The 15,771-nt window shown below is 39.8% G+C and overlaps 1 protein-coding gene across 1 annotated transcript in view; it reads left to right on the top strand.

Annotated features, from left to right (window-relative positions):
- Window positions 1-15,771, top strand: part of pdgfd (platelet derived growth factor D) — a 117,836-nt gene that overhangs the window by 44,111 nt on the left and 57,954 nt on the right. The window contains exons 2-3 of the mRNA XM_002934934.5: window positions 9,231-9,435; window positions 10,489-10,669. Of these exons, the coding sequence (XP_002934980.2) occupies window positions 9,231-9,435; window positions 10,489-10,669 (386 nt within the window). The remainder of the gene's footprint in view (window positions 1-9,230; window positions 9,436-10,488; window positions 10,670-15,771) is intronic.

The raw sequence follows: 15,771 nt of genomic DNA on the forward strand, positions 1-15,771 counted from the left end.
GCATATGAGGCATTCTACCAATAATACACAGATCATATATGCTCCAGATTACCATTAGACTGTCCTGTAGTGCCAACCAGTGGGTATTGGGGCATATATATACTAATTCTGTATGCTGGCTATCTCCTGAATCATGGACGCAGGGGCTACTGAAAGGTTGATGGGGTTTCACAGGCTTGTCTGGTGATAACTGGGCCTAGGCAGGATGGATCAAGGGCTGTGGAAGGGTTGTTGGAAAAAGTGAAACGCTATGATGAAAGATCCTTTCTGTAATTCCAAAATGTCTGTTGTACAAACCAGTACTGAAAGTGCAAGAAATCCATATTGTTGGCTTCTTGCTTCTACAATCCATATGCCTTCCAGCACATTATGTAGGCAAACCAATCTATAGTGGTCTGTGCATTATTTAATGGTTAAATAAGTAATAATAAAACAGTACCTGTACTTGATCCCAACTAAGATATAATTACCCCTTATTGGGGGCAGAACAGTCCTATTGGGTTTATTTAATGGTTAAATGATTCCCTTTTCTCTGTAATAATAAAACAGTACCTGTACTTGATCCCAACTAAGATATAATTACCCCTTATTGGGGCAGAACAGCCCTATTGGGTTTATTTAATGGTTAAATGATTCCCTTTTTTCTGTAATAATAAAACAGTACCTGTACTTGATCCCAACTAAGATATAATTACCCCTTATTGGGGCAGAATAGTCCTATTGGGTTTATTTCATGGTTAAATGATTCCCTTTTCTCTGTAATAATAAAACAGTACCTGTACTTGATCCCAACTAAGATATAATTACCCCTTATTGGGGCAGAATAGTCCTATTGGGTTTATTTAATGGTTAAATGATTCCCTTTTCTCTGTAATAATAAAACAGTACCTGTACTTGATCCCAACTAAGATATAATTACCCCTTATTGGGGCAGAACAGCCCTATTGGGTTTATTTAATGGTTAAATGATTCCCTTTTTTCTGTAATAATAAAACAGTACCTGTACTTGATCCCAACTAAGATATAATTACCCCTTATTGGGGCAGAATAGTCCTATTGGGTTTATTTCATGGTTAAATGATTCCCTTTTCTCTGTAATAATAAAACAGTACCTGTACTTGATCCCAACTAAGATATAATTACCCCTTATTGGGGGCAGAACAGCCCTATTGGGTTTATTTCATGGTTAAATGATTCCCTTTTCTCTGTAATAATAAAACAGTACCTGTACTTGATCCCAACTAAGATATAATTACCCCTTATTGGGGCAGAATAGTCCTATTGGGTTTATTTAATGGTTAAATGATTCCCTTTTCTCTGTAATAATAAAACAGTACCTGTACTTGATCCCAACTAAGATATAATTACCCCTTATTGGGGGCAGAACAGCCCTATTGGGTTTATTTCATGGTTAAATGATTCCCTTTTCTCTGTAATAATAAAACAGTACCTGTACTTGATCCCAACTAAGATATAATTACCCCTTATTGGGGCAGAATAGTCCTATTGGGTTTATTTAATGGTTAAATGATTCCCTTTTCTCTGTAATAATAAAACAGTACCTGTACTTGATCCCAACTAAGATATAATTACCCCTTATTGGGGCAGAATAGTCCTATTGGGTTTATTTAATGGTTAAATGATTCCCTTTTCTCTGTAATAATAAAACAGTACCTGTACTTGATCCCAACTAAGATATAATTACCCCTTATTGGGGCAGAACAGCCCTATTGGGTTTATTTAATGGTTAAATGATTCCCTTTTTTCTGTAATAATAAAACAGTACCTGTACTTGATCCCAACTAAGATATAATTACCCCTTATTGGGGGCAGAACAGCCCTATTGGGTTTATTTAATACTGAAATTGTATTTAGTAGACTAAATTTATTTTTTTTCCAATTTGGATTTTTAGCGCTTAAAGTCCTGGGAAAAAAGTTGTGACTTTTCCAAGATTCTGTATGCTTCAAAACGGCAAAAAAATCCAAATCTGACAATTCTCCAGGTAAAACTTGCTGAGATCATGTAGAAGTCAATGGCATTCCCTTTCCGTAATGATCCTTCTTTTGCCTCAAAACTTTAGAGGTTTTGGATTTTTGACGCTGTTTTTTTTTGTGCAACAGCTCGAAACATTTGAGGTTATGGGGCCACAATATGAAAAAGCTGCACTTGAGACTTTTCTGTGACTTTTACTCACACAGACTTTTTCAGTTTAGACATTTTAGGAAATGTAAGACATTCGTGGAAATGAGTTTAATTAAATTTAAAAAAATAACACAGAGAGAAATGTTAAGAGTTTTAGTAACTCTTCCCCTTATAATATAGAGATCCAAAGTATGGAAAGACCCCTTATTCAGAAAACCCCGGGACCCAAACATTCTGTATGAAAACGGTAGGATATAACAAATCACTGTTAAATAAATGAAATAGGCTACCTCAATATCGCTGCTAATGGGGATGTGCAGCTAATAACACATCTGGGGAACATATTAGGAATAGAATCTTCTTTGCTTTTCTTTTTAAACATAAAACCATGTTTATTGAAATCCTTTCGTGGCCCTCCAGTAACATCAAAAGGAGACGTTAGTTCAGTCAAACTGCAGTTTGTTAGGAACTAAAATACTGATACTAGAAGCCTGATTGATGTTGCAAAATCCCGGTGTAGATAACTTGCAGAGGAATTTTAGAATGAATTATTAATGGAGTAATACAGAAGGGTGCCAGGTAATATTTCATGCTTCAAACAGGGAGTTCCTTCTCCTTTTTTTGGTTATGTTGCACAACAGGCTACTTCTGAATAATTCTATTTCACTCGGAATCTAGTAGAGATAAGGCTAAAGCAATTGCACTTTCTGAGTATTCTTAAAAATGTTTCATCACTCATCAAGTGGCTTATATAGTTCATTGACTCTCAAAAGATGGACTACAAGATGCAAGATGGCAAGCTCCTGGGCAGGGTCGGACTGGGCCACTGGGACACCGGGAAAAATCCTGGTGGGCCCCGGCGGCCCGGACCCGACCCTTGCCGGCGCTACCCCTGCCCGACGTCCTCCCCCGGGTGCGTAAATTTAACGCATCAGGGGTACAACTTGGAAGGGCTGTACCATTATTGTTATAGGGCTGCTGAACCTATAGGCTGGTACAATAAGATCAATTTATAAAATTCAGCCTTTCTTTTCATATTCAGTTTTAGGCTTAAGGTCCCCTTTTTAAAAAGCAGTTGCTGCTTCTTAAAGTATCAATACAAGGGAAGATGTTGGCTGGAGATTTAGCCTTTCCGTAACAAACTGTAAGTCCTAGTCTTTGTAAAGGGCCAAAATGATCTTGTCTTGGTGAATATATGTATGATCAGGCTCTTTTAGACATTAAACAGGCCTGGTACAGGTCCATGATTGGAGTTTGGGGAAGGTGTTAGTACACACTTCATTGTATATTAATCTACTACATGGAGTAATTACTCAGGTGAAAGCTAAACACACCTCATATTAGTTACTTGTTAATTGCTGACTGCTCCATGCCAGTCAGAACAGTATTTTAACCCATAAGATTCCTTTGGGTTTCCCTTTTGCTGGTTCAGCCAGAAATTACAGATTTGTACAAAAGATTGGAAGTGGTTACTAAACTCTGCTAATATGAAACTATATTACTTGACAGCATGGTGGCTTAGTGGCGCCTGTTTTGCAAAAAATTCTGCCACGGTGAAACTCAGAAATTCCCTGCGAATCCATGCCTTGTGAAAAAATTTGCTCATCACTAGTCCTGAGTTTAACTAGAACATTTTATGAAAGGGATTTGCATGTTCCCCTTGTATCTGTGTGGGTTTCATCCTGGAAGTCTAGTTTCCTGCCATACAAAGTAAAGTAACCTCTTCAGGGTTAAGGTGGCCATACACGCACCGATATTATCGTACGAAACCTCGTTTCGTACGATAATCGGTGCGTGTATGGCATGTCGGCGAGTCGACCGATATCGCAGGAAGCTGCCGATATCGGACGACTCGCCGATCGGACAAGTTTGAAAATTTTGATCGGGCGCCATAGAAGGCACCTGACCAAAATTCTCCCTTCAGAGCTGAATCGGCAGAAGGAGGTAGAAATCCTATTGTTTCTACCTCCTTACCTGCCGATTCAGCCCTGAATGGTGTGTGGCGGATCTTACGATGTTTCGTGCGACCGATGGTCGTACGAAACATCGTCGGATCGCCACGTGTATGGCCACCTTTAGAGACCAAAGTGAATGATAAACAAGTTAAGTGGTGTCAGCATTATATAAATAAAGACATTAATAGCCTTTGCTGTTGAAGCTCTTTTGTCAAGTTTGGGGCTGGAAGCTGAAGCACCCAGGTAAACTATGTCTCCAACCTATTGGGTCTTTACCCTGCCACCAAGACCAACATCACTCCTGCCGCAGTCATATTAAAATGGGTGTTCTAGTCTGATACTGGTAGGTAACAGGAGAGAGGGGTTAGGAAAGGACTTATGGGCCATTAACTAACACAGGTTGTGAATTTTACTATGCGTCAAAACAGCTAGAAATCAGAATCCAACAATTTGCCAGCTAAAACTTGCTTAGATTGTGTAGTCAATGGCAGATATCTCTTCCCTTCCCTGGAAGATCCTTCTTTACTTTGAGGTTTTTGACGCTGTATTTTTGTGTGACAATTCAAAAAAGTAGAGGTTTCAGCGGGACAAGTTTCGTGATTTTCTGCAACTTTTCCTGCGCTGATAAAATGCCAATCTGACAAATGTCATTTGACAAAAATGACATTTGTAGAAATGAGTTTACTGGAATTTTCTGAGAAACTGTGGCTTTTTTGAACTGTTGCCCCAAAAACTCAAATTTTTTGAATTGTTGCACAAAAAACAACTTCAAAAATCCCAAACTTCTAAAGGGAAAAGAAAGATCTTTCCATTCTGCCATTGACTTCTACTTGATCTCAGCAAGTTTTAGCTGATGAATTATTGAATTCGGATTTGTAGCTATTTGGACACATAGTAAATCTCAAAAAAGTTGGAATTGGAAAAATATAAATCCGTAAAAGGCCCCCATAGTTTTAAAAGGATAGAATCCTTGGACATTAGTATTGCCATAATACGTGCAGGGAATTTTATCCAAATTTCACCCACCCTATCTATCAACACTACAAAATCTGTATTTTTAGAGAAATTCTCCTATTCTGTCTACAAATTTGGTTTGTAGTTATTGTTCTTAGGGCACAACTGTGTAAATTGCTAAGTGTAGACATGTTATGTATTGCAGGTGGTGGAGAGGGATGTTTTTCAGTCACTGGTTTGTGCCAGAAGGGAGTTACAGAGAAACTGTTGTTCTCCCATCTTACAACTGGCCGAAGATGAGGATGAGTTTAGGGAGCCCCAATACACAAAACTAAAGAGAATAGAGAGCAAAATGTGCGCTCGTACAAAATCATTTGCAAACTTCACGGATTCCCATGTGCAGGTGTAGAGTGCACAGCTTAATAATAAGTCAATGGTGCTCTTGAGGCGTAATTCTAGATAAAGTGGTGTTAGTGTTGCTGCTCTTAGAGTTTGGCTGTGGCTTTATAGAGCATAACTGCTTTATTAAATTTTAAAATCTGCTTTGGGCCAATCTATTATTGAATATATATATCAGCTACAGGACCTACTGAGGGCATCATGAATGCTATTAATTCAGTATGATAATGTTACTGGAACATCTAATATGCACGGAGATCCACCAAGGGGCTTCTATTTGTTTAAAGTATATTTGAAGTTTTAATTTGCGTTACTGCCCAAAGGATACTTTCTTCTAGTACTGTAGCACCTCTAATGCAATCACATTATCTCTAGTTTGTCTAGGATTTGTGCATCTTCTTTTCTTTTTGTCAAGGACCTTGACCCACCTTATGGGGTCACCATTACATGACATTGCAAAAGTTCCAGGAGAGCGGGTATCGGTTGTGCTTGTTTTCCTTTTTGCCATGCAAGGAGCTTGACAATGGACAATGATAAGCAAGTATTGTTGAAGGACAATTTTGTTTGTTGCTGCGGGTGACAATTTTTTGTTCATGGCCATTTTACGAAAAAAATCTGTCAATGCCGAAACACCGAAATTTGCCTCGGATCCATTACTATTTCTTTATAAAGTATTAACCATGAAAATTTGCTCAACCACATTTATTCCGAATAGAATGGCCACCTGGCTGCCATCTGGCTGACAGTTGACTGGGCAGAACTGATGAAATGTACAGAAAATTAATTTTGAATGATGAAATATTTGAAAAATGAAGATTATCAAACAAAAGAAGCAATGTATAAAATGTCATGGAATGTAGTAAACTCAAACTTTGTGTGCGCCGCGTGTGAGCTTCTGTAGTTTCTTGGCCATTATACAATTCCACGTATCTGTAAATTTCATCTAGAACCACATTTCATGCATTTTATATGTTTCTAATGCTGTTGGATCTGTTAGCAGTTGTGTTCTGGACATTCTCACACTGATACTCTGCTTGACTGCCAACAACCAAACTCAGAACATGAAACAGAAGGCCTGTGGCCATTAGCAAGCAAGGCACTACAGTAAGCAAGAAGGGCTCCCAAGCTGTAGGCGTTACTCACTCAATGTGGATACACAAACATTGTCTGGCCCCATGATTGACAATGAAATCAAAATGAAAACAAATTTAATTGAAAAAAAAAACCAACAAGGGGAACCAAAGTGCATAAACCAGTTAATTGCCCATTACGTAAAAACAGAAACAGGCAAAATGTGTAAGGCTAATTGCAAAAAGATGTATGTGTATCTTTATTTATAAAGTGCTACTTATGTACGCAGCGCTGTACAGTAGAATACATTAATACAAACAGGGGGTTATTAAGATAATAATAGATAAATACACAGTATTGCTATAAAGACAAATAAATAAAAGATACAGTTGCGATACGAGTCAAAAAACACAAGAGGATGGAGGTCCCTGCCCTGTAGAGCTTACAATCTATATGGGAGGGTAAAGATATACAGAAGGGGGTTGTGGGAGCACCCCAAGGCTAAATAGAGTATACAAATACAATGGAAGTGCGACTGATCTGGCCAAATTAGCTACAAGCATACAAAATGAGAGGGGGATTGATCAATGCACATTCCATGGTCCCCTGTTTCATAAGTAAATTATCCTAGTGCATCTATTTACAAAAAACGGCCACCATACCACGTCAAGGTAAACCCCATATGGCGGTCCTATCTATTTACCTCTGGTCATATTTTTCAAAGGCTGGCACTCCCGTGCACAGTAGCCATTCTTGACCTGGGGGCTGGTTTGAGTCAGAGGGCTTAGTCACTCCCATGCCTTCAGCTTTTATAGAGAGAGAATGGCAAGACCACTGCATTGGTTCTACAGACTTAATCCTCCCCCGCTTGCGGCTTGTAAAGGAGAAGACTGCCCATTAACCAACATCCATTTTTTAAAGGCATAAGACCACCATTAAAGGGACGGGTGTGGGGGTGCTAACCCACATGGATGTTTGGCCATTCTTCCTGCAAAATAACTCTGCTAAAATACATAGATACACAGAAAGGGTAAGGCTAAATAGAGTATACAAATTCAATGGAAGTGCAACTGATCTGGCCAAATTAGCTACAAGCATACAAAAGGGAGAGGGGGATTGATCAATGCACATTCCCTGGTCCCCTAATTGCAAAAATAAGCTGTTTTTAGATGCATTATAATTTAAGTACATTCCTACGCTACGGGGGCCATTTACTAACTGTCAGATTTTTTTTTTCCAATTTGGATTTTTATGCAGAGTTTTCACAAAACAATTCGCCAATGGCGAAATTCGGAAATTGGCTGCAAATCCATGCTTGTCGTCCTCTTTCAAAATTCAGGGCTGCAAATCCATACCTGGTGAAAAAATTTTGCTCATCATTAGTCACAACTTTTTTTTCTACGACTTTTAGTGCTAAACATCAGAAATGGAAAAAATCCAGTGGTTAGTAACTGCCGCCCTAAAAGTTCAAATTGTTGAAAAGAAAAAAATACAAACATTAAAAAATCTGCCCCTAATCTCTCCAAAGTCATGGAAATGGCATTAAAATCATGGGATTTATGCGTTATATTACAACTTTGATGACATCACTGTTGCTGCTTCAATCCCTATTACAGCAATGGCATGGCTATGATTCTCCAGAAACTTTTAGAAGCTTTATAAATAGGCAAATAGGCAGGGAAACCGGGAAAGAGCAGGACCAAAAGGATTCCCTGTGTTGTTGAAGGTATATAGCTTATTACAAATGAGCTTTTCTACCTCTTTTGTGGTTGTTTTGTCCATTCATTTTGCTGTTTCTGTTTAACCTACAATTTTTGTCAATGAATCAAATGCTGTGAAACTGCTTCTGTCAACTTTGTCAGCGACTAAAGCTTCCAAGTGTTGAGGAGCCACAAACATGATGCCAAATAAGGGCTGTGGTTGGCTATTTGGTAGCCCCATGTGGACTACTGGACTGTAGGAGGCTCTGATTGGAGTAAAGTTGTGTCTGTGCTTCCAAAACTTGTCTTCAAGCCTGAAATGTAAAAATAGCCACCTACTGTGAGGCCCCTGGGAGCAACATCAAAGGGGGTAGGGAGACACATTTTGCTCACGAGCCACTGGTTGGGGATCACTGCTCTAAAGCAAGCAGGAATTTAAGGTGAGCTTCCTTTGCCATTGCCCTTTAAAGAGGGCTAAAGGTCCCCATACACGGGCCGATAGTAGCTGCTGATTCGGCAGCTAATCGGCCCGTGTATGGGCACTTCTGACGGGCCTGCCCGACCGATATCTGGCCTGAAATTGGCCAGATCTCGAATGGGCAGGGTAGAAAATCTAGTCGGATCGGGGACCGCATCGGCTTGTTGATGCGGTCCCCAAACCGACTTTGCCTATACCCGCCGTTATAATTCGATCGTTTGGCCCCAGGGCAAAACCCTGGATTCTCCCGATATTGCCCACCCGTAGGTGGGGGATATCGGGAGAAGATCCGCTCGCTTGGCGACATGGCCAAACGAGGGGATCTTATGGTGTATGGGGACCTTTAGCGATAGTTTATCTCATGGGGTCTGCAGAGATTTCAGTACCACTCAAAACAAAACATATTAAGGAAAGCTGTTTTTGGAAAGTAAGAAACGATTATGAATGTTACAGGTTTTGATGTTTCCAGAATATTAGCAAAACTGAAACGATGTAATTATCCTTTTATTTGTATGTATTTTATTTCGTAGAGAGCAACCTCCTTACAAAACTGTACCGAAAAGAAGAAACCCTTCACATTACAGAAAATGGCTGCATAAGCAGTCCCCGCTTTCCCAACAGTTATCCCCGAAACCTCCTGCTCACATGGAAACTAAGCTCGGCAGAAAACACCAGAATTCAGCTTGCGTTTGACAGTCAGTTTGGGTTAGAAGAGCAAGAAAATGATGTATGCAGGTGAGTTGGAATGTGAATGAATGTATATTGTTCATGAGTCCAATGGCTCACTGGGCATTTGAGCTGCTACAGTTCCATCAAAGGGAGCAGTTGCTTCCCATTCAGTGGTAGGGAAGCTATTGTCCAAGGCACACTACAGTGCAACACAGGCAAAAATTGCAGGAGTATTTTGATGTTCTCATCAACATGCTGTTTTGTCTGTTTTTGTTCACTTCAGAAGGCATCTTGGCAGATGGATAGAATAGGACCCGCAGGAGTAGCCCCTAAATGTGACTCTGAGGAGTGATTTCTTTTTTAGCCTTTCTCCATGAAAAGCATTGTTTTTCAAAAAACAATTCTCGTGTAATTGCTTTAAAACAATGTAGCAATCTAATTAAGGATATTCTGAAGTTACAAGATATCTTTAATAATTTGACATACATTCTATAGTGAGATAACCTGGAAACACATCCGTTCCACCCATAGTCGAGCCCAAACATCCTCATCCTATCATGGTTTTGTTGGATCTTCCAGTGCTGCCTTCAGGGTCAGACTGGTCCACTGGCATACCAGGAAAACCCAATGCACCCAGGTATCAGTGGGCCCTCCTGCTTCTGTAAGCATATAACCAGCACACCCTGGCCTCTTAAGTCTAATGAAGGGTTGTGTCCCTGAAACGTTACACGGTTGAATAAACACTCGGGAGTTTACCTGCTTGCATTCAGTCTTTGCCTGTATTTTTCTAATTTCCCTCCTGCTTCTAACCAGGGGCTTGTGAGCAAAATGTTGCTCCCCAACCCCTTGGATGTTGCTCCCAGTGGCCTCACACTAGGTGCCATATTTACATTTCTGGCTTGGAGACAAGTTTTGGAAGCACAGCGACACAGTTTTACTCCAATCAGAGCCTCCTGCAGGCCAGCAGTCCCCATGGGGCTACTAAATAGCCAATCACAGCCATTATTAGGCATTCACATTTTGCCACGACTCATTCAAAACATTTTGAATTGTAGTTTTGAAGTCTCAATCAGTTTTTTTTTTCCCTTATTCTGATGTAATGATTTGACTGATCCATAGGTATGATTTTGTTGAGGTGGAGGAAGATTCTGAGACCAGTTCAGTTATTCGAGGAAGATGGTGTGGCCATAAGGAGGTTCCTCCAAGATTGACATCGAAAGCAAATCAAATAAAAGTCACCTTCAAATCTGATGACCACTTTGTGGCTAAGCCTGGCTTCAAGATATGTTACTCTCTTGTGGTAAAACATTATTTTATTATCTATTTTATCTACTGAAATGAAATGTTTATTAAAATAAGTCAGAAAGTCCTCTTTTATGGATATTGATGCCACCTACCCACCAACCTGTGCCTGGGGGTAAAGCAACATTAGAATAAGGGTTTCAGCCAAAAAGGAGAGAGAAAACAGATAAATGCAATTCCTAACTTCTAACCTCTATGGGAAATATGGGATGTGGGGCTGTAGGATAAGGGCTCTGGCACACGGGGAGATTAGTCGCCCGCAACAAGACTCCCTGTTCGCGGGTGACTAATCTCCCCGAGTTGCCTTTACCTGCCATCCCACAATGTAAGTGGGCGACTAATCTCCCCGTGTGCCAGAACCCTAAGGGGTCCAACAACAATGATTGTTTATTTATAACCCTGATTTTGCTGTTATCAACAGGGTGAGAAACCATAAGTAATTATTGTGCATACAAAGGGGCAGAACTGGAATGCCCCACTATTTGCTCTACACACCTATCCAAGGCCAACTAATGTAGCGCTCCCTACAGGAGACCACCCATACCAACCTACTGTACTATTCTATTTATAGTTTCCTAGGAAACACTTGACATTTTACTGTAATACTCACTGCAACCCTATTATGACTGCTCTACTCCTAAGGAAACTATTCAGATAGGGAAGGGAGAAGCTAAGGGAGATGAAAATGCTTAAAGGCAGAATAAACAGGTGAAAAAGGAGATATAAGACACATAAATTATAGAGGCAAACAGTGTCGGACTGGCCCACAGGGATACCAGGAAAACTCCCGGTGGGCCCAGGTGTCAGTGAGCCCTCTTGCTTCTAGCTATTTGGCCAATTACATGGTTATTCTGTATGGGAAAAAGAGATGGAAGAATAGAGAAAAGAGACTTGGATAATAAAGGGGCTGAGGGAGAAGAGAAGCAATAATAATTTAGAAAGTGGGCCTATGGTCCAAGGTTTCCTGGTGGGCCCCTGGCATCTCAGTCCGACACTGGAGGCAAATGAAGAAAAGATTAGAAAAACAGAAGGGTCAAATTATAGGGGAAATGCCAAAGGGAAGGTATAAAATAAAACAGGGAGAGTAAAGAGAAGGTGAAATAAAATACAGAAGGAAAGAAGATAGAAAAGATAAGATGCAATAATGACTGAAAAAGCAGAGACAATGTATATGAAGAGAGGAGCTTGGTTATTGGTTCCCATCACCTCACTCTGCTTAGGGCTAGTCATTGGCTTTCATAACAGCAAGTTCCTCACCCCCCCCCCCCCCCCCCGTCTGTGAATCCGATTGTTTTGCCTGCTAGCCAGATGCAAGCATCAATATTATAACAAGGTATCTGTGCAAGCAAACAGCATGTTCCATCCTCATGATGATCTTTGTTTTGCAGGGTACATCTCTAATAATTAAGTGTATTGTTTAGGTATTCTGTTCTGGTCAGTGTGCCTTTCTTTAAAAAAAAAAAAAAAACCCCAGGTCCCTCAGCTCCACATCATTTCTTAGAATCATAAAACAATTACAGCTTTGTGATGCGGCAACGCAATATGTTAAACTCCTGAGAAACAGCTCAGGAAAATCAAGCAAACATTTGTACCAAATAAAATGTTCAACACTAGACAAGATAAGCAGCTGCTTTGTAGGAACCAACACTTATTGAAAACAACTTTCTTCCCAGGCTGGCCATGCCCATTAGCGGACGCACATCTCCGGGCTTAGAAAAAAAGAACAACATTGTGTGTTTTTTGTTCTATGAAATTCATCATATTTAAATTGCTTTTACCTGGAAATGAGGCTTCATGTTGTGTTGCTTTCCCTTATAATTTAGATAAATTGTAGTCTCAACATAGAGAAATTGCACACTTCTTCTGAGAACAAGATTTGTTTTGATGTTGCAATTCTTTAGGAAATAAGGCCGATTTTACAAGTGGATTTATGGCGATCCAATACAAAATCAGCGGGCAGAGCGCCTGTAGGGCATGTGTATGGAGGCAAAGGAAGGATATTTATAAAGTAACAAGATGTACCGCGTGCGCAAATGGAATTTTATGTTCGTTGGGGCTGCTATGTGATGCTGTATAGCAGTGGTCCCTAACCAGTGGCTCGTGAGCAACATGTTGCTCCCCAACCGCTTGGATGTTGCTCCCAGTGGTCTCAAAGTAGGAGCTTATTATTAGATGGGAGGCAAGTGTTGATTGCATAAAACCCAGTGTAAAGCCAAACAGAGCCTCCTATAGGCTGCCAGTCCACATAGGGGCTACCAAATAGCCAATTATAGCTATTATTTGTACACCAAGAACTTTTTCCATGCTTGTGTTGCTCCCCAAGAACTTTTTCCATTTGAATGTGGCTCAGGGGTATAAAAGGTTGGGGATCCCTGCTGTATAGGTACTATGTAGAGTGCTACATGGCATTTATATTTTAATATGAAGTGAAGAAAAATGTATATTTATTGATATTACTGGCACTGTTGCAAAAATAGAGGTGCCAAGTGCTTCTCTCTATGAGAAGGTTGGGCATTGCATGGGAAGCCCTTCAAATTACCATACTGTGTTATCCATAGTGTGCAAGCAGAGGAGCACCATGGAGTGCCATAGTCAGTCACTATTTATTGGGCTGGTGTTTGGGTCTCTGTTTACTTGTAATACCAGGGCCTATTTTGACCCTCAGTCCTAGTCCAGACCTGGGAGTACTAATGTATGGACTATAAGTCCTGCAATTTTATGTCCCATTGCTCTCTTGCACCAGTACCACTGGTAAATAAGCTCTCCTATATTCTAATTTTGATGACAAATCCGAGGGGGGGGGGGGTTGGGTTTAGGCAATGTTCCTGCCAAACAAAGAGGGAGGTCAGCCCTAGGATGGCTCCAAGGTAGACCCAGCATATGCAGTATGTATGTATGTATGTATATCTTTTTTTATAATATGCAGTAGGCATTCTATGTTCCATGTGGCTCAGGAATCCTTCAAAAAGAGCTTGAGTCTGAGGCTAGGCATCCTCCAGCAACCTTCTCAGGAAAGGTGGGTAGAAAGTAGTAAATGAAGTAATAAAATGAAAGAATGGTTAGAAGTAGTTCCTTACAGGCCCTCAATATGTTTCCTAATGGTCATTACAACAATAAGAAGTACCTTTTTTCCCAGCTGGATCTGGATCTCCAGTCTTATAACCAGACACAGGGGAGCCCTCAGGAACCTAACATAAATATTCTCTTTACTGTCATCTAAAATGTGTTAGGCAACAGGTTAATACTACCCTGAAGGGCACATTGGAATGGTGGAACTGACTTGTGTTAATGCTGTTATTAATGTCACAGTGGAACTTTTGCACAATTCACTAAACATGCCCACTAATTAGTGCATGTACAAGTATGGGATCCGTTATCTGGAAACACGTTATCAAGAAAGCTTCAAATAACGGAAAGAACATCTCTTAACTTTTTAAAAGTGAACTCCTTTTTCTCTGTAATAATAAAACAGTACCTGTACTTGATCCCAACTAAGATATAATTAATCCTTATTGGGGGCAGAACAGTCCTATTGGGTTTATTTAATGTTTAAATGATTCCCTTTTCTCTGTAATAATAAAACAGTTCCTGTACTTGATCCCAACTAAGATATAATTAATCCTTATTGGGGGCAGAACAGCCCTATTGGGTTTATTTAATGTTTAAATGATTCCCTTTTCTCTGTAATAATAAAACAGTTCCTGTACTTGATCCCAACTAAGATATAATTACCCCTTATTGGGGGCAAAACAGTCCTATTGGGTTTATTTAATGGTTAAATGATTCCCTTTTCTCTGTAATAATAAAACAGTACCTGTACTTGATCCCAACTAAGATATAATTACCCCTTATTGGGGGCAGAACAGTCCTATTGGGTTTATTTCATGGTTAAATGATTCCCTTTTCTCTGTAATAATCAAACAGTACCTGTACTTGATCCCAACTAAGATATAATTACCCCTTATTGGGGGCAGAACAGCCCTATTGGGTTTATTTAATGGTTAAATGATTCCCTTTTCTCTGTAATAATAAAACAGTACCTGTACTTGATCCCAACTAAGATATAATTACCCCTTATTGGGGGCAGAACAGCCCTATTGGATTTATTTCATGGTTAAATGATTCCCTTTTCACTGGAATAATAAAACAGTACCTGTACTTGATCCCAACTAAGATATAATTACCCCTTATTGGAGGCAAACACTCCTATAGGGTTTATTTAATGTTTATATATTTGTGGAGATACAAATTATGGAAATATGTCTTATCTGGAAAACCCCAGGTACCAAGCATTTTGGATAACAGATGCCATACCTGCCAAAATGGTAAGTAAAATGATTAATGATTATGCTTTGTATCTGAAAAATGTGTTCTCCACTATGTACTTCTTTGGTTTGTATTAGTAAGAATGGTCTGGGTAAAACTCACTCTATACCTATAAATAATGGGAATATCATTCAGCCCTGGTGCCCCATTTCTCATAGCAGTTTTTGCCCCTCTCCCACTGTAAATGTAAATTCTGCTCTCTGGTTTCCGTCGTGTATATACTTTGCTAGTTTTATTTCTGAGAGCGTTCCATAGATTTGTCTTGCTTCATTAAACAATCGCCTATTTGTGTTCAACTTTAGCAAACCTGATTGTCTTTTAACAAATTTTGTTCCACTCTCAGCACTTGGTAAATTAAGTCTCTACCCTCTGATTCAAGTAAATGAAATGTCTGCCTCACTTGCTGAGCCAAGAATAAAAACGGAGAATAATATGCTCTGCAAATCGTCACATCTATCTGATGGATTTATGTATTTATATATCCTCGTTGCAGGAACCTTCTTGTGTTGTAGAGAGATGTCTGGGTTTGGTTAAATAACAGGGCAAGTTGAGCTGTAACTGTGGGTCAGGACAAAGGCCTCTATGAATGCTTTAAGCTGGTGAGTTTAAGTTGGATTGGAGGTGGATCAAGGTTGGGCCAGGAGCGTATCTTAAGGTTATTACAAAAATACTGCCAACTGCATTAATACTGGCAAAAATACTGGCCACGTGGCAACTATATCAGTCAATATATAGGTTCAGTTGCCATGGCATCGTATCTATGTGGCATTAACG

The sequence above is a fragment of the Xenopus tropicalis genome, chromosome 2 (assembly GCF_000004195.4).
Source record: "Xenopus tropicalis strain Nigerian chromosome 2, UCB_Xtro_10.0, whole genome shotgun sequence".
Lineage (NCBI taxonomy): Eukaryota > Metazoa > Chordata > Amphibia > Anura > Pipidae > Xenopus > Xenopus tropicalis.